Genomic DNA, 18,776 nt, shown 5'->3' with positions numbered 1-18,776 from the left:
GGTTTTGTGTGCATGTGTGCATGTCTGTGCGTGTGCCAGTCCTTGGATTTGAATTCAGGGCTTGGGTGGTGTCCTGAGTTTCCTTTCTTTTTGGAGGGGTGGGGTGGGCCATGGGGCTTGAACTCTGGGCCTGAATGCTGTCCCTGAGCTCTTTAGCTCAAGGCTACTGCCTACCCTTGGGCCTGGGCATTGTCCCTGAGCTCTTTGGCGCAAGGCTACAACCCTACTCTTTGAGCCACAACACCACTTCTGTTTTCTGGTGATTAATTTGAGATAAAGAGTTTCAAATTCTTGGGGCCGGGAAGTTTGGTCTAGTGGTAGAGTGTTTGCCTAGCATGCATGAAGACCCAGGTTTGATTCCTCGGTACCACATAGATAGAAAAAAGCTGGAAGCGGTGCTGAGGCGCAAGTGGTAGAACTCTAGCCTTGAGAAAGTCCAAGGACAGTGCTCAGGCCCTATGCTCAAGGCCCAGGACTGGCCAAAAAAAAGAGTTTTACGTTCTTTAGTCCCTGGCCTGGCTTTGAAGTGTGATCCTCAGATCTCAAGCCTCCTGAGTAGCCAGGCACAAAAGGACCTGAGACTCTTATCTTCAATTAACCTCTAGAAAATGGGAAGTGGAGCTTGGCTCAAGGGTAGGGTGGTAGCTTTGAGTTGAAGAGCTTAGGGATAGTGCCCAGGTGAAGTTCAAGCTCTAAGACCCTGTCCCCCCAAAAAAAACAAAACAAAACAAGACTGGGGCTGACACTTTTTCTTTTTCTTTTTGGTCTGTCATGGGGTTTGAACTCAGGGACTGGACACTGTCCCTGAGCTCTTCAGCTCAAGGCTACTACCGGACCCTTGAGCCAAGCCCCATTTTCCATTTCCTATAGATTAATTGGAGATAAGAGTCTCTGGTAGGTCCTTTTGTGCCCTGGCTAGCTTGAACCTTGATCCTCAGATCTCAGCCTCCTCAGTAGCTAGGATTACAGGCGTGAGCCACCATGTCCAGCAAGCTGTCCTTCTTAACTACCATAAACTCTCTGTAATTCTGGTATGATGGATTAAACTTAATTTTGAGCTGTAGTACAGTTGCTTTGCTGTGGAAACTTCTGTTGTGGTAGGTCTTAATGGTTTGTGAATTAAATGATTATAGGGAATATAACTTTTTAGACAAATAAGTTCTTTGTGTGGACTTGGCTTATTCTGATTTTTCTTGTTAGCATATTACTATTGATGGGCTTTTTTTTTTTTTAAGGATATTGATATTAAGAAAGTAAATGGAGTTCCTCAGTATGCATTCCTGCAGTACTGTGACATCGCCAGTGTTTGCAAAGCTATTAAGAAGATGGATGGAGAATACCTTGGAAACAATCGTCTCAAGGTAAATATTTTTATTGTGCCTTGTTTTTAAGATTTGGAGATTTTGTGGCGTATCGGAATTTTTAGGATTAACAGCTTTGGATAACCACAAAGGAGACATACTTTGTTGCATTCTCATCCCATCACACTAGTGTGACTGATACCAAGTTAGCCAGGCAGGTGGCGCTCATTTAAGATATTGATTTGAGGAGTTGAGAGTGTGGCTCAGTAGTACTGAGTGCCTATTAGTGCGCGCGCGCGCGCACACACACACACACACACACACACACACACACACACACACACACACACACACACACACACACACACACACACACACACACACACACACACACACACACACACACACACACACACACACACACCTGTAATTGATAAGGTAGTTGAATAGTAATTGCAAGTCTACTAATAGAAATTTCTCTTTCTATTCAGCTGGGTTTTGGAAAGAGCATGCCCACAAACTGTGTATGGCTAGATGGGCTTTCTTCAAATGTGTCAGATCAGTATTTAACACGACATTTCTGCCGATATGGGCCTGTGGTGAAGGTAGGTGGGTGGGGTTGTCATGTGGCCTTTATGTGCTCCAACTCCCTTAGTGTTTGTCCTTTTAGTAGCAGTATTTAGTGCTGCCTTTTCCTTTCATTTAGTTACTTAAGCTCTACTATTTTGTCTCTTCAGGCATTTGTATCAGTGACAGGATTTAGAAAAGTATTTTGAGAGGCTGGGAGTATATCTCAGTGATAGTGTTTGCCTAGCATGTGCAGAACCTTGGGTTCAATCCCTAGCACTGCAGAAAGGAAACAAGGGGTGGGGGTACTAGCTAAGATTTTGAAAAATTTTGAAATTTCTCCAAAGTGAAATGATTTTTAGAGTTCTTCCTCTCCCCCAGTGCCCATAACTCAGGGTTGAACTCAGGGCTTAGATGGTATCCTTGAGCTCAAGGCTGATGTTCTACCACTTGAGCCTCAGCTCCACATCTGGTGTTTAGTGATTAATTGGAGATGTGAGTCTCATGGACTCAGTTGCCTGATCTGGCTTTAATCTGGCTTTGAACTCAGGGCCTCAGCTTCCTCAGATCTCAGCTTCCTGAATAACTTATAGGCATGAGCCACTGGCTTCCACCTTCATTTTCATTTTCTTCCTCCTCCTCCTCTTCCTCCTCCTCCTCCTCCTCCTCCTACTCCTCCTCCTCCTCCTCCTCCTCCTCTTCATCTTCCTCCTCCTCCTCTTCTTCCTCCTCCTCCTCCTCCTCCTCCTCCTCCTCCTCCTCCTCCTCCTCCTCCTCCTCCTCCTCCTCCTCCTCCCATCCTGGGGCTTGAACTCAGGGCCAGGATGTTTTCCCTGAGATGTTTTGCTGAGCACGCCTCCCAAGTGGTGAGATAAAAAGCATGATCTGGGGCCGGGAGTTTGGCCCAGTGGTAGAGTGCTTGCCTAGCATGCATGAAGACCCAGGTTCTATTCCTTGGTGCCACATACATAGAAAAAAACTGGAAGTGGTGCTGTGGCTCAAGTGGTAGAGCTCTATCCTTGCGAAAGCACAAAGACAATGTTCAGGCCCTGAATCCAAGCCCCAGGATTGGCAAAAAAAAAAAAAAAGAACTAAAGTGGCTTTTTTTTGGGTCTCTGTGTTCTGTATAAAATGTAGAAAACAATGGCTGGGTGCTGTGGTTCACACCTATAATCCTAGCTACTCAGGAGGCTGACATCTGAGGATCAAGGTTCAAAGCCAGCCCAGGCACAAAAGGACCTTATCGCCAATTAACCTCTAGAAAACAGGAAGTGGGGCCTGGCTCCAGGGTAGGGTTGTAGCTTTGAGCTGAAGAGCTTGGAGACAATGCCCAGACCCAGAGTTCAAGCCCCATGACCCACCCCCTGCAAAAAAAAAAAAAGTCTAGTGGTAGTGGCCTGTAATCCAACTATTCAGGAGACTGGGATCTGAAGATCCCAGTTCCATGTCAGTCTGGCCATATAGATCCAGGAGACTCTTACCTCTATTTATATAACCAGCAAGTAGAAATGGAGGCTCAAGTCAAATGTATCTCAAGTAGTAGAGTGCAGCCTTGAGACAAAAGCTAAGCAAGAGTTCAAGGCCCTGAATTCAAGCGTAAGTATAGGCACATACAAAATAAAAAAGAAAAGCAATTTACTTAAATACAGTACAATAGTCAGTTAATACAGAAATCAAAGTAAAACAAAAAATAGAGGCATAACATACCTCAAGTCACAATATTCATAATTTCAGGTGGTCCCTTAATATTTTATTTCTTACATTGTGCTTCATCAGGAAAAGCCTGAAAATGTGTTTGGGACAAAATTTGCATAGTAATTTTTCTTGGCATTATTCTTGGGATCTAGTATAATCATTGGGATTGACAATAAGCCCAGTGGATGAAGATTTTTCATTCGTTCTTTGTTTTTTTTTTGTTTTGTTTTGTTTTGTTTTGTTTTTTTTAAACAGGTGGTATTTGACCGTTTAAAAGGCATGGCCCTGGTTCTCTACAATGAGATTGAGTATGCACAAACAGCTGTAAAAGAGACCAAGGGGAGGAAAATCGGTGGGAATAAAATTAAGGTATGCAGAATGATTTTAAGTATACACAAAACAAATATTCAAATCTCACTCCATTAATAACTGGTTTTTGGGCTGGAATGTAGCTCTGGCAAAGCATTTGCTAAATTTTCTGGGTTTGATCCCCAGTACCAAAAATAAGTAAGTAAATAAATAAATAAATATACAGTTAAAAAAAGAAAACATTTGTAAGTTGCCAGTAAAGAATGATTAATAGGACATGATATATATCTTTGGTTTTAGAGATACTGAACATTTTTATGCTTGACTGTCTGTGGGCACGAGTACTTTTTTTTTTTTAATTTTTTATTGTAATTAATAAAAGGGTTACATGATATTTGCCAGTTAGAAGGTGCATTAATTCAGATACATTGATACCCTTTCACATGTCTTGGTAGCACAAGTACTTTTCATAATGTTCTCTCATTCAAAGAAGCATCTTCTCATTGCCTTGGGTATCTGACTCAGTGCAAGCCCACCTATAGGTGTTATCTTTGAGAGTCTGCACACCAGGAGTAAGGAGTCAGGAGTTAGCTTTCTAAAGGACCTGTCCTCTTTCCTTCTCAAGAGTAGGTAGCCACTATATAAGCACTGTATGTTTTGTTTGTTTTGCTTAAATACTTGATATTTAAAGTTTGAGGGAATTGATACTCTTTTTTCTGGGGGGATGGAATTTATACTATTAATAATTAAAATAAAATGCTAATATATATCTTTAGTGACTTTGAGATCTGCTTGTATGAATGAAGTTTAAATGTTATTCCATTTTCTCTTGTAATTGTTCTAGCAATTTTATATACAATACAGGTCACTGTATGTCATTAATGCAGTTATTTAATTGCCTATCAAGAATCCTGACTACTTGTTTCAGTTTTCCATTTTACTTTTTTTCTTTTTTATGCCCATCCCGTGGCTTGGGCTCAGGGTAATGTCCTGAGGTTTTGGTTTTTGTTTTTGTTTTTTCCTTCAAGATCAACACTCCACCACTGAGTAATATTCCATTTCTGGATTTTTGCTGGTTGATTAGAGATAAGAGTCTCACTGACTTTACTGCCTAGCTGACTACCTTGAGCTCTCAGCCTCCTTAGTAGCTAGATTACAGGTGTCAGCCACCAGTGTTCAGCAGATCTTTTTTAAATTTTTTTATTTTTTAATTCAGCAATACTGGGCTTTGAAATCAGGACCTGGAGCTTGTATACAAGGCTAGTTCTCTATCACCCAAGCCATGCCTGCTGCTGCTGCTCCTCTTCCTCCTCCTCCTCCTCCTCCTCCTCTTCCTCCTCTTCTTCCTCCTATCACTATTATTATTATTATTATTTCTTTTTGAGAAAGGATTAAAAAAAAAAAAAGACCAGCATTGTGGCTCATTGCTCTAATCGGAACTACTTAGAAGGCTAAGATCTAAGATTGAGGATTACAGTTTGAAGCCAGCCCAGTCAGAAAAGTCTGAGACTCTCATTTCCAACAAACTAGTAATCAAGCTGTGGCCGAAGTGGCAGAACACTAGCCTTGAGCAAAAAGTGCAGTGTCCAGGCCCTCAATTCAAGCCTAGGACCAGCACATACGCATACACAAGAAGGCCAGCTTGGCTTTGAACTTGTTATTCCCCTGTTCCAGCCTCCAGAAAGCTGAGGCTGCCTGGTCATTCTATTTTTTGAAAAAGATGTTGCTCTTAAGTTATATTTGTTAGGATTTCTGTACCATTTGACATTTCAAGTTAACAAAATTTAGGTTGTTAATGAGTACTGTTTCATTTGAAGTAGACTACTGTTTTCTGAGTCTCCAAAAGGGATTTAGGGTGAAAAAGCTCATTAACATTTTTTCATAATTAAAATCTGAAATTTAGATTACCTGTTCTTTTTTTTTTTTTTTTTGAGGTGGATTTTGCGAATCGGGAAAGTCAGCTGGCATTTTATCATTGCATGGAGAAATCGGGCCAAGATATCAGAGATTTTTATGAAATGTTAACAGAAAGAAGGTATTGTTAATTAATTGTATATTAATTATTTCCCAGTAGTGGGGATCAAACTGGTGCCTTGTGTGTGCTAGGCTAGCACTGTACCTCTCAGTTATATCCCCAACCCATACATACATGATACTGACTGTATCCTGTTTTTACTGGATGCCATTAGCTTATGCCTGTAATTCTACTTACTCAGGAGGTTGAAACCTCGAGGACAGAGATTTGAAGCCAGCTTGGGTAGAATAGTCCTGGAGATTCTATCCCTCTAACCACCAAAATGCTGTCAGAGACCTGGCCTAGGAGGCAAGACATCAGCAATGCTCTAAGCAAGCATGCGGCATTGAGTTCAAGCCTGAGAGAGACTTGGGGAGGGTGGGGGGCGGAGAGGGGGATGGAAGACCAACCAACCAACTATGTCTTGTGATGGTTTGGCAGTGTTGTGTGATGGGAGTAATAATTTTTGTATGTTGCTACTTGAAATGCACTAATTTTGTGGCTGTTTGGCTCTGGCTTTGCTCTTTGGTCATTTTATTTATCCTTGTCCAGTGGCCTTTAGTTCCTAATATAGGAAACCGGGAGGATGTTTGTTAGGGCAGTGCCACTACAGGGGCTTGAACTCAGGCCTGGGCATTGTCTCTTGGAGCTTTTTGTTCAAGGCGGGAGCTCTGCCACTTGAGCCATAGACACATTTCTGTACAGTAGTTAATTGCTGGTTAACTGGGGATAAAGAGTGCTGTAGAGTTTTTTGCTCTGGCTGGTTTTGAATTGTAATCATGTATCTCAGCCTCCTAGGTAGATAGGATTGTAAGTATGAACCACTGGCACTCAGCTTGAGATTTAATTTAAAAAATTCTTTATAAAATAGACTAGCTGGGGCCAGGAGTGTAGCCTAGTGTTAGGGTGCTTGCCTCACATGCATGAAGCCCTGGGCTCAGTTTCCCAGGACCCCATACACAGAAGAAAGCCAGAAGTGGCGCTGTGACTCGTGTGGAAGAGCGCTAGCCTTAAGCAAAAAGTGTCCAAGGACAATGCTCAGGCCCTGAGTTCAAGCCCCAGGACTGGCGTCCCCGTCCTCCCCCCCAAAAAAGAGACTAGCTAAATTTCAAGTGTCAGAGCTTATATGCGGCTAGTAGCTCTGATGGAGAGTTGGTGTGGTTTCGCAAGTGACTAAATGATGCCAGAGTTCAAGACGTAGGGTTATTTGAGCTCACACATACCACCTAATGCCTAGGTGTATTGTATTCTGTTTTTGACAGAGAGGAACGAAGGGGATCCTATGATTATAGCCAAGATCGTCCGTATTATGAAAGTGTTCGGACTCCAGGCACATATCCTGAGGACTCCCGGCGGGACTACCCAGCTCGAGGAAGAGAGTTTTATTCAGAGTGGGAAACGTACCAAGGAGACTACTATGAGTCCCGCTACTATGATGATCCTCGAGAATATAGGGATTACAGAAGTGATCCCTATGAACAAGACATCCGGGAATACAGTTACAGGCAAAGAGAAAGGGAGAGAGAACGTGAAAGATTTGACTCTGAGCGGGACAGAGACCATGAGAGGAGGCCCATTGAGCGAAGTCAGAGTCCAGTGCACTTGCGACACCCACAGAGTCCTGGAGTGTCTCCCTCACAGTCAGAGAGGTTGCCCAGTGACTCAGAGAGGAGGCTGTATAGCCGGTCCTCCGAGCGGAGTGGCAGCTGCAGCTCGCTCTCCCCTCCACGGTACGATAAATTGGACAAGTCTCGTTTGGAACGCTATACAAAAAATGAAAAGACAGATAAAGAACGAATTTTTGATCCTGAGAGAATAGAAAGAGAGAGACGCTTAACACGGAAGGAGAAAGTGGAAAAGGACAAACCTGACAAACAGAGACGAAAAGGAAAAGTTCATTCTCCTAGTTCGCAGTCTTCAGAAACTGACCAGGAGAATGAGCGGGAACAGAGCCCTGAGAAGTCAAGGAGTTCTGGTAAACTGAGCAGAGAGAAAACGGACAAAGAAGGGATGGGGAAAAATCGCTTGGAGCTCATGCCTTGTGTGGTTTTGACTCGAGTAAAAGAGAAAGAGGGGAAAGTCATTGACCACACTCCTCTGGAGAAGCTGAAAGCCAGGCTTGACAATGACCCCACCAAGACTTCTGCCCTGGACACAAAATCCCAGGCCTCCCAGGCAGATCCTGCAAAATCTGACTCTAAAGTGGAGCCTGCTAGAGGAAAAGTGGCAAGGGAAAAGGTGCTTAGCCACACGGAGGCAGCAGAGAAAGAGGGCAGGCCCAAGCCTAGGAAGCCCCTCCGGCCAGAGCAGGCCCCCGAGGGCCTGAGCGCTGTGGACCTGGAGAAGCTGGAAGCCAGGAAAAGGAGATTTGCAGATTCCAGTTTGAAAGCTGAAAGGCAAAAATCAGAAGGCAAGAAAAGCAGTCCTGAGATAGAAGATGCTCGTGTGCTTTTAAAAAAGCAGCCTGACTTGTCATCGAGAGATGTTATCCTCCTGAGGGAGGGGGAGTCCGAAAGGAAGCTTGGGCGAAAAGAAATTCTTAAGAGAGAATCTAAAAAAATCAAACTGGACAGACTTAACACTGCTCCCAGCCCCAAAGACTGTCAGGAGCTTGTTAGTGTCTCTGTTGGATCTGGCTCAAGGCCCAGCTCAGACCTGCAATCAAGATTGGGAGAATCAGGGGGTGAGTCTGGAGAAAATCAAGAATCTCAGTCAAAAAAACTGAACCCCTCCAAACCACAGCTCAAACAGCTGCAGCTCTCAGATGATCAGGGACCAGAGAGAGAGGACGGCAGGAAAAACTGTTGCAGTCTTCGTGAAGAAACATCTGAACGCAAACCAGGCCAAGAGAAACCACATGTGGTAAATGCAGAAGAAAAAATTGGCATTGACATTGATCACACACAGAGTTACCGCAAACAAATGGAGCAGAGTCGTAGAAAACAGCAGATGGAAATGGAAATGGCCAAGTCTGAAAAGTTTGGTAGTCCTAAAAAAGACGTCGACGAATATGAAAAGCGTAGCCTTGTTCACGAGGTGGGAAAACCCCCCCAGGACGTCACCGATGACTCACCCCCCAGCAAAAAGAAAAGGATGGATCATGTTGATTTTGATATCTGCACCAAAAGAGAGAGGAATTACAGAAGTTCACGCCAAGTCAGTGAGGATTCTGAAAGGACGGGCTATTCTCCCAGTGTCCGCCATAGTTCCCTCCATGAGGATGATGATCCCCTAGGCTCTCCTAGGCCAACAGCAATTAAAGGGTCTCCTAAAGTGGATGAAAAAGGTCTCCCCTATTCTAATGTTACAGTGAGAGACGAGTCCTTAAAATTTACCCCCTACGATTCTAGTCGGAGAGAACAGATGGCAGACATGGCCAGAATAAAGCTGTCTGTCTTGAATTCTGAAGATGAGCTAAATCGCTGGGACTCTCAAATGAAACAAGATGCCAGCAGGTTTGATGTGAGCTTCCCAAACAGTATCATTAAGAGAGACAGCCTTCGAAAGAGATGTGTGAGGGATCTAGAGCCCGGGGAGGTGCCTTCTGATTCAGACGAAGATGGGGAGCACAAGTCCCACTCACCCCGGGCCTCCTCAGTGTATGAGAGTTCCCGGTTGTCTTTTTTATTGAGAGACAGAGAAGACAAATCACGTGACCGGGATGAAAGACTTTCTGGTTCTCTAGAAAGGAACAAGTTTTATTCTTTTGCACTGGATAAGACAATCACACCAGACACTAAAGCTTTGCTTGAACGAGCTAAATCTCTCTCTTCATCCCGAGAAGAAAATTGGTCTTTTCTTGACTGGGACTCTCGATTTGCTAATTTTCGAAACAACAAAGACAAAGAGAAGGTTGACTCTGCTCCAAGGCCTATCCCATCCTGGTACATGAAAAAGAAGAAAATCAGGACTGATTCAGAAGGGAAAATGGATGATAAAAAAGATGATCATAAAGAGGAGGAGCAGGAAAGACAAGAACTGTTTGCCTCTCGTTTTTTACACAGCTCCATTTTTGAACAGGATTCCAAGCGGCTGCAGCATCTGGAAAGGAAGGATGAAGACTCTGACCTCCCTCCCGGGAGACCGTATGGGAGACCGGTATCTGATGGACCGCACACCGCAGGCGAGATTGTTCAGGAGCCGGTCGTTCTCTTCCATAGTAGGTTCATGGAGCTCACAAGAATGCAACAGAAAGAGAAAGAAAAAGACCAAAAACCCAAAGAGATTGAGAAGCCAGACAATACAGAAAGCCACCCCAAGACCCCCGAATCTGCTGTGGAGAACAAAGAGCCGGAGCCGAAAACCCCACTCCCAGCCAGGCTTCCCACGGTCTCGGCTGTAACTCCAGAAACAGCACTGCCCATGCTGGAGAAGACCAGTGAGCGGGCAGCCGAGGCAACTCCTGTGCCCCTGCCAGAGAAACCTGTGGTGGAGCCGGCCACTGTCCTGGAAGAGGTAAAATCTGGAGCTGAGCTGGCGCCTGTTTCTGGGGAACAGCTTGAACAAGTAGACATGCCCCTACAAGCAGACAGTAGCCACGAGGTCCCCGTGGCGCCTCTCACTGTGGAAGATACCTCACCTGTGGACCCTCCACCTTGTGTGGATGCAATGCCTCCAACTCCAGGGCCCTCGATTTCTCAGGTAGAGAGCAATATGGATCCAGAGCCTGAGGGTTCCCAGCCGCCTTCTAAACCCAGCCACAAGTCTGAGGATGTTGAAGAGCCAAAGGTAGAGAAGCTGGACATAGCTGCGAGCGTTGACGCTAGTATCAACCAAAAGGCTGAAGTCGAGGCTCAGCCTCAAGCTTCTGAGGATGCAGAGATCGATCCTCCCGCTGCGGCAAAAGATAGGAAACCAAACAAAAGTAAACGCTCCAAGACACCAGTTCAGACAACTGCAGCAAGCATTGTAGAGAAGCCAGTCACAAGGAAGAGTGAGAGGATTGACCGGGAAAAGCTAAAACGGTCCAATTCTCCCCGGGGAGAAACACAGAAGCTTCTAGAACTGAAGATGGAGGCGGAGAAGATTACAAGGACTGCTTCTAAAAACTCCGCTGTGGACATGGAGCACCCCGAGCCAAGTCTGCCCGTCAGCCGAACACGGCGTCGCAATGTCAGGAGTGTTTATGCCACCATGAGTGACCATGAAAGTCGATCTCCAGCCAAAGAGCCTACAGAGCAGCCGAGAGTGACCAGGAAGAGACTGGAGCGAGAGCTTCAGGAGGCCGCTGCGGTCCCTGCCCCGCCCCGGAGGGGACGGCCTCCGAAAACACGCCGGCGAGCCGAAGACGACGATGAGACGGACAGTAAGGAGCCTGCGGAAACGCCCAGGCCAGCTGAGGGGTGGAGGTCCCCACGGGCTCAGAAAGCAGCTGGTGGCCATCAAGGGAAAAGGGGGAGAAATGAGCCGAAAGTTGATGCTGAGCGAGCAGAGGCTGCTGCCGAGGCGCGTCACCAGGTCAGTGTGAAAGAGGGCCATGCCAGGTCTAAGGGGGATAAAGAGGAGGCAGGAAGTGACCAGAAACGCGACAAAAAAGAAACAGTCACCAACAAAAATGTGCCTGACTTCGAAGCTGTGGAGAAAAGGCCAGTTCCCGAAAAAAACTCCAAATCAAAGAGAGGAAGATCTCGAAACACTCGCAACACAGTGGACAGAGCTGCACATCTGCGAAGTGTGGGAGCGGCCGCCAGTCCCAGCACGACCCCTGTAGGGGAGCCAGGGCAGGCAGTGGACAGGGAAGCTGGAATTGTGGCAGTCTCCCCTGTGAAAAATGAGAATCCCCAAAAGGAGAGTCATCCCTCATCCCAGTTGAAAACTACTCCAGCGGATCCCGATAGGGAGTCAGGGAGAGAAGATCGGTCTTCCCCTCGGCTGTCTGCAGAGGTGGCTCAGTTGGCCAAGCAGATGGAGCTGGAGCGGATGGAGCTGGAGCGGGCTGTGGAGAACATTGCGAAGCTCGCTGACTCAGCGCCCCGTGGCACGTACAAGGCAGCGGCCATGAGTGCTGCTGGCCCTGCCACAGCGGACAGGGACAAACCGGCCCCCCAGGCCAGTGAAACAGAACTGGCTGCTGCCATTGGTTCCATCATCAGCGACATCAGTGATTCTCCTGCCCCACCCCCCTTCTCTGGGGAATCTCAGACAGATCTGCAGCCCCCAGGGGAAGCAGCAGAGCCTGAGACTCACCAGGCTGTGCCTGGAGAGGTGGGAGCTGCTTTGGAGCCTTCTGGGCCTGCAGTCAGTGCCCCTGACCCCTCAGCAGGTGCCAGGGAGGCGGGGGGAGATGGCAGTGACACTTCCCGCTTGCCCCGGCAGGCCAGAGGGTCGAGAGAAGGGGCAGTTGCTCTTGTCCGCAAAGACAAGGGGCGCCAGAAGACCACACGGTCCCGCCGCAGACGGAATACAAATAAGAAGGCAAGTGCTGCAGCCGAGCCCCCCAGCACCCCAGCCGAGCCCCAGGCCACCGTGGAGGCCCACCAGGCTCAAGGCGAGAGCCCCTCTGTGAATGAGGAGGCCACAGTCCAGCACCGGGACTCGGCACAGGAAGAGATGCAGAGTGGAAAGCTCCCAACCACCCCTCCTCAGGCCTGTACTTCTGACCCGAGCAAGACTCCGCCCACAGAGGGTTTGCCCCAAGATAGCATCACTGAAGAGAAGATGCCCCCCAAAACGCAGGTGCCCCCCACCCTCCCCTCCATGTCCCAGCCATCACTGGCCGATGATGAGGCCCAGGCCAGGTTCAAGGTACATTCAATCATTGAAAGTGACCCTGTGACCCCTCCCAGTGACTCAAGCTTACCCCTGCCCACACTTCCTCCCGTGACTGCAGCCAAGGTCGCTGCCCCCGTTCCCTCTGGGGCTGTCCCACACCAGAGCCCCCCCACGAAGCTGACAGAGTGGATCACAAGGCAGGAGGAGCCACGGCCTCAGTCCACTCCATCTCCAGCTCTTCCCCCAGACACAAAGGCCTCTGACGTGGATACTAGCTCCAGTACGCTGAGAAAGATCCTCATGGACCCCAAATATGTGTCTGCCACAGGCATCACGTCCACCAGCGTCACCACAGCAATCCCAGAGCCTGTGAGCGCCGCCCCCGCGCTGCACACGGCGCTGCCCCCTCCAGCAGAAGTGAAGAAGCCGCCTTTAGAAGAAACCCTGCTGGTTCCAGCCACGCATGCCACCGACACTCAGGTCTCGCAGCTCCCCGTGACCTCTGACAAGGAGAAGGTGGCTCCAGTCATTGCCCCCAAAATCACGTCTGTTATTAGCCGGATGCCTGTGAGCATTGATTTGGAGAATTCACAGAAGATAACTTTGGCAAAGCCAGCCCCTCAGACCCTCACTGGCCTGGTGAGCGCCCTGACAGGCCTGGTCAACGTCTCCCTGGTCCCTGTGAACGCCCTCAAGGGCCCTGTGAAGGGCTCTGTGGCCACGCTGAAGGGGCTGGTGAGCACCCCTGCAGGGCCCGTGAACGTCCTCAAGGGGCCTGTGAACGTCCTCACGGGGCCCGTGAATGTTCTCACCACGCCGGTGAATGCCACGGTGGGCACAGTGAACACTGCCACGGGAGCAGCGACAGTCACAGCAGCCACAGTTGCCTCTGGGGGCGTGACAGCCACAACAGGCACGACAACTATGACAACTGTGCCGACCATGACAGGCACCACAGCTGCACCACCAGCAAAAGGCAAACAGCGGTCTGGCAGCAGCGAGAATAGCCGCTTCCACCCTGGGGCCATGTCTGTGATCGATGACCGGCCTGCAGACACGGGCTCGGGCCCGGGGCTGCGCGTGAACACTTCGGAGGGGGTTGTGCTCCTGAGCTACTCAGGGCAGAAGACTGAGGGCCCGCAGCGAATCAGCGCCAAGATCAGCCAGATCCCACCGGCCAGTGCCATGGACATTGAATTCCAGCAGTCTGTGTCCAAGTCCCAGGTGAAGCCCGATGCTGTCACGCCATCGCAGCCCACACCCAAAGGCCCTCAGGCCCCTTCTGGCTTCACCAACGTGGCCACCCATTCCACCCTGGTGTTGACAGCACAGACCTACAACGCTTCTCCTGTGATTTCATCCGTGAAGGCTGAACGTCCATCCCTGGAGAAGCCTGAGCCCATTCACCTCTCCGTGTCCACACCCGTCACCCAGGCGGGCACGGTGAAGGTTCTCACGCAGGGCATCAACACGTCCCCGGTGCTGGTCCACAACCAGCTGCTCCTCACCCCCAGCATCGTCACCGCCAACAAGAAGCTCGCAGACCCTGTCACCCTCAAGATAGAGACCAAGGTCCTTCAGCCAGCTAATCTGGGGTCCACACTCACCCCCCACCACCCTCCAGCTCTGCCAAGCAAGCTGCCAGCAGAAGTGAACCATGTCACCTCGGGACCCAGCACCCCAGCAGAGCGAGCAGTCTCCCACTTGGCCGCCATGAAGCCAGAGGTGCACTCTCCCCGACCCACTGGGCCCACGCCGTCCTTCCCCAGGACGTGCCACCCCAGCACCACGTCCACCGCGCTGTCCACCAATGCCACAGTCATGCTGGCTGCTGGCATCCCTGTGCCTCAGTTTATCTCCAGCATCCACCCTGAGCAGTCTGTCATCATGCCACCCCACAGCATCACCCAGACTGTGTCCCTTGGCCATTTGTCCCCAGGTGAGGTGAGGATGAGCACACCCGCTCTGCCCAGCATCACCTACAGCATCCGCCCAGAGACCCTTCACCCTCCTCGGCCCCCCCTGCAGCCCCAACAGATAGAGGTCAGGGCCCCGCCCCGGGCTGGCACACCCCAGCCGGCCCCCGCCAGCGTGCCTGCTCTGGCTTCCCAGCACCCGCCTGAGGAGGAGGTGCACTTCCTCCCTGTCGCCCGAGCCACAGCCCCCGTGCAGTCCGAGGTGCTGGTCATGCAGTCTGAATACCGCCTGCACCCGTACACCGTGCCCCGGGACGTGAGGATCATGGTGCACCCTCACGTGACCGCTGTCAGCGAGCAGCCCAGGGCCGCCGATGGGGCGGTGAAGGTGCCACCTGCCAGCAAGGCCCCCCCGCAGCCGGCCAAGGAAGTTGCCAAGACATCAGATGCCAAAGCAGCCCCCACCCCTGCCTCCGGTCCTCACGGTGAGGCCCGCATACTCACCGTCACCCCCAGCAACCAGCTCCAGGGGCTGCCCCTCACCCCACCTGTGGTTGTGACGCACGGGGTGCAGATCGTGCACTCCAGCGGGGAGCTCTTCCAAGAGTACAGGTACGGTGACATCCGCACCTACCACGCTCCAGCCCAGCTCTCTCACACCCAGTTTCCCGTGGCCTCCTCCATCGGTCTGCCCCCCCGGACCAAGACTCCTGCCCAGGTGAGCGAGACAGTCTTACCTTTCTGTGAGCACGCACTCAGGGGCTCCCCGTGGCCTCGAGGTGGAGATGAGTTAGGAAGTAAAGATGGTGGGTGAGGTGCGGGTGAGCCACCCAGGCCCTCCAAAGGGGCTTCCTATCCACAGTGGTGGTGGCGTATGCGAGGGTCAGGTGGCAGCAGAGCAAGCTTTGGCTGTGGGGAGGAGCTTCGCAGGAGTGCCTGGCTCCGTGGATCCTGCCTGTGGAGTCAAGAGGGAGCTAGTAGTAGGCAAGCATGTGGCCAGAAGCCATGCTGCCGGCTCACACTCCCTCCAGGCCCACACGGGAGCCTCTCCCGGGCTGGGCTTGGGCGGGGAGGATCTTGATGGGGCTGGTGGCAGGGCTTGTGTGTAGCTGACTCTTGACTCTCCTTCTTTGCCTTCTCACCTCTAGGGCCCCCCAGAAGGTGAGCCCTTGCAGTCCACACCTTCTGCACAGCCTGCCTCACCCATGTCGTCCGCACAGCCTGCCCCGCCTGTGCCTTCCTGCCAGCCCGTGCAGCTCAGCCAAGCTGGCCAGCCGCCCAGCAGCAAGAAGCCGCAGGTCTCCCAGGAAGCAAAGGGGACCCAGACTGGAGGAGCAGAGCAGCCTCGCCTCCCTGCCGTTCCCGCAAACAGGCCTTCGGAGCCCCATGCCCAGCTTCAGAGGGCACAAGTGGAAACAGGCCAGGCGTCTCACCCTTCCCCTGTGTCTGTCACCATGAAGCCTGATCTCTCGGCCCCCATGCCCCCTCAGGCTGCCCCGAAGCAGCCGTTGTTCATCCCCACAACCTCAGGCCCCAGCACCCCACCAGGACTGGCTCTGCCACACAGTGAAACCCAGCCAGCCCCCAACCAAGATCCTTCTCCGCACCCAACTTCCCAGAGACCTGTGGACATGGTCCAGCTTCTGAAGGTAAGTAAGCATGGCCTCGGCCACCCTGCCACCCCTAGCGTCAGGCTGCAGCCTGGGGCCGGCCCTGTCCAGCGTGGCCACTGGCTCACTTGTACGCTCTTTTCCCTTGAACAGAAGTATCCCATTGTGTGGCAGGGCTTGCTGGCCCTCAAGAATGACACGGCTGCTGTGCAGCTCCACTTCGTCTCTGGCAATAACGTCCTGGCCCATCGCTCGCTTCCCCTCTCGGAAGGAGGCCCCCCGCTGAGGATCGCCCAGAGGATGCGGCTGGAGGCCTCACAGCTGGAAGGGGTTGCGAGAAGGATGACGGTAAGACTCGGGGCCCTGGGGAACACTGCCCTTCTTCTTGCCACCTGCTGCCAGCCTGTCTCCCGACCTCCCAAGTGGACAGCGACAGGCATTTCTCTGCCTGGGGGATGTGAGATGCTTGTAGACCCCAAGCAAGGCTATTGGTTTTCAGCAATTAGGATGAGCTGTACCTCGGTGGAGGGCGTGGTGGACTCAACACTGGGTTGGACATGTGCTCCTGTTTGGCTAGGAGACCCCTGACCACTGGCCTCTGTCCCAGGTGGAGACAGATTACTGTCTACTGCTAGCACTTCCCTGCGGTCGTGACCAAGAGGACGTGGTGAGCCAGACAGAGTCCCTCAAGGCTGCCTTCATCACCTACCTGCAGGCCAAGCAGGCGGCAGGGATCATCAATGTTCCCAACCCTGGCTCCAATCAGGTTGGTCCTGTAGTTCTGGCCCCTCACCCCACATGCATGCTAGAGAGAAGCCAGCGAAGAACCGACAGGATTGTCCTGAGATTGTGGGATGGCGGGGGTGGGGGTGGGGGGCGGGGAACGGACCTGGGAATAAGGTTATGGCTGGGTTCCACCAGGGTCAAGGGTGGGCTTGCCAGTGTTCGTCAGATCCACGTGGAGTGGGGAGGAGGGTGACGTGAAGGCCAAGAGTCCCACTCTTTTCTCCTCCTCCAGCCCGCTTACGTGCTGCAGATCTTCCCACCGTGCGAGTTCTCTGAGAGTCACCTGTCCCGCCTGGCCCCCGACCTTCTTGCCAGCATCTCCAACATCTCCCCCCACCTGATGATCGTCATCGCCTCCGTGTGAGGCACAGAATGGTCCTCCCTGGGCATATCTTCCCGAGGCACTGCCGCAGAAAATGCACCCGACACCGGACAGGACAGCCCAGCAGGCAAGGGCAGGCTGCTGATGGGACAGGGACAGACTGCCAGAGGCCAGCCTCCCGCACTCGCCCGCCTGCCCAGCTCCAAGGGACAGCCCCCTGGGCGGAGGTGCTGCTACTTTGTATGTTTACACGGTACTTTCACCAGGACAGACCGCCGATGGAGGGACGGACGCGCAGACTCCTAGGGGCTGGGTTTCTGTCTCTTTTGGAAGAAAAGGAACAGGGCAATGGAACGAATTTTTTTTTTTTTTTGGATTTTTTTTTTTTTTAAGAAACGAGAACTGCCTTTGCACTAAATTAGTGACTTGGATTTTTTTGCACAGTGAAGACAGGCTGTGACACTGGACACTCGGTGTACATGAACACACATCACGGACTCTTAATGCTGGAACCTTGGGGGTCAAGGAACATTTCATTGGGTTTTTTTGCCCCACCTCCTCCCTTCCCTGCTCACTGGATGTGTCACCTTTCTTAATTCTCCTGCTGCCACCACCTTTGACTCACAAGGATGTACAGTTTACAATCAAACAAGAGCAAAAGAAGGATTCCCTTTCTTGGTGGGACATGCAGAACTTGGGGTGTGTATATATAAATATATAATATATATAAATATATATAATACTGACTTAAAAAATCAATTTCCCCGACATACATTTTTTTTAATCTGTGCCAAAAATGTGTTTTCAAAGAAAATCTTATTTTCATACTCAGACTTTGTACCGTCACTCATTGTCTCAGTGCGCTTCGCCGCAGCCCGGGTCGTCTTCCTGCCACGTGGAAGTGTCTGTCACCCAGTATCTGTACAGGACCGGCCAGTCCCTCCCTCCTCCTGCAACCCGGACCGCCTCCAGACCTCCTAACACTATTAATTTATGAAACTGTTTTCCTCAGCGCAGTTTTGTTTTGTGTGTCCATTGGATTACAAATTTTATTAAAAAATACAAAACACCTTCAGCGTGGATGTGATGGTGGCTGGAGTGGGAGTGTAGCCCCCACCACCTGACTCTCTTTGTCCTAAGTCTTACTAGTACAAGAGGGTTTTTTAATCAGAAATGCTGAAATCAGGAAATACTGTTCATTGTAGTATGGGTGCCAGCGACATACAACTTTTCATTCCTCACCCATTGGTCCTTAGGCATTGTGGAAGGCACTTTGGGTCTTGATACAGAAACACGCACACCCAGCAAACTGGAAGCCTCTTAGGCTTGCGCAGACTAAGGGTTCCCTTCCTTTCTCCCTGTGTGACACCAGAGGCTCCCACGCAGACAGGAGGGTGAGGGGATAGGTCTAGGTTCTCTTGAAGTTGAGTTGTGAAACCACAGGGTTCAGAAACATCTTACCCTCAGCGGTGCACCTACAGGCTTAGGAAGGAAGGGTCCCAGCTACTACAAGCCATGGACTTAACTCCAGGCTTGGGGGGAGAG

At 50.7% G+C, this 18,776-nt stretch overlaps 1 protein-coding gene across 6 annotated transcripts in view; it reads left to right on the top strand.

The window, feature by feature from the left end:
* Window positions 1-18,336, top strand: part of Spen (spen family transcriptional repressor) — a 74,433-nt gene extending 56,097 nt beyond the window's left edge. For 3 of the 6 annotated variants that reach the window (XM_090335752.1, XM_090335751.1, XM_090335754.1), the window contains 9 exons: window positions 1,236-1,361; window positions 1,793-1,906; window positions 3,819-3,932; window positions 5,807-5,907; window positions 7,149-15,231; window positions 15,662-16,162; window positions 16,277-16,471; window positions 16,701-16,889; window positions 17,142-18,062. In XM_090335752.1, the coding sequence (XP_090191878.1) occupies window positions 1,236-1,361; window positions 1,793-1,906; window positions 3,819-3,932; window positions 5,807-5,907; window positions 7,149-15,231; window positions 15,662-16,162; window positions 16,277-16,471; window positions 16,701-16,889; window positions 17,142-17,273 (9,555 nt within the window). In that variant the 3' untranslated portion in view covers window positions 17,274-18,062. The other 3 variants (XM_090335756.1, XM_090335753.1, XR_016536010.1) reach the window with 2 other exon arrangements.
* The last annotated feature ends 440 nt before the right edge of the window (window positions 18,337-18,776 follow it).

The sequence above is a fragment of the Megascapheus bottae genome, chromosome 6 (genome assembly GCF_031878675.1).
Source record: "Megascapheus bottae isolate mThoBot1 chromosome 6, mThoBot2.hap1, whole genome shotgun sequence".
Classification (NCBI taxonomy): Eukaryota; Metazoa; Chordata; class Mammalia; order Rodentia; family Geomyidae; genus Megascapheus; species Megascapheus bottae.
This window is presented reverse-complemented; position numbering and strand designations above follow the sequence as displayed.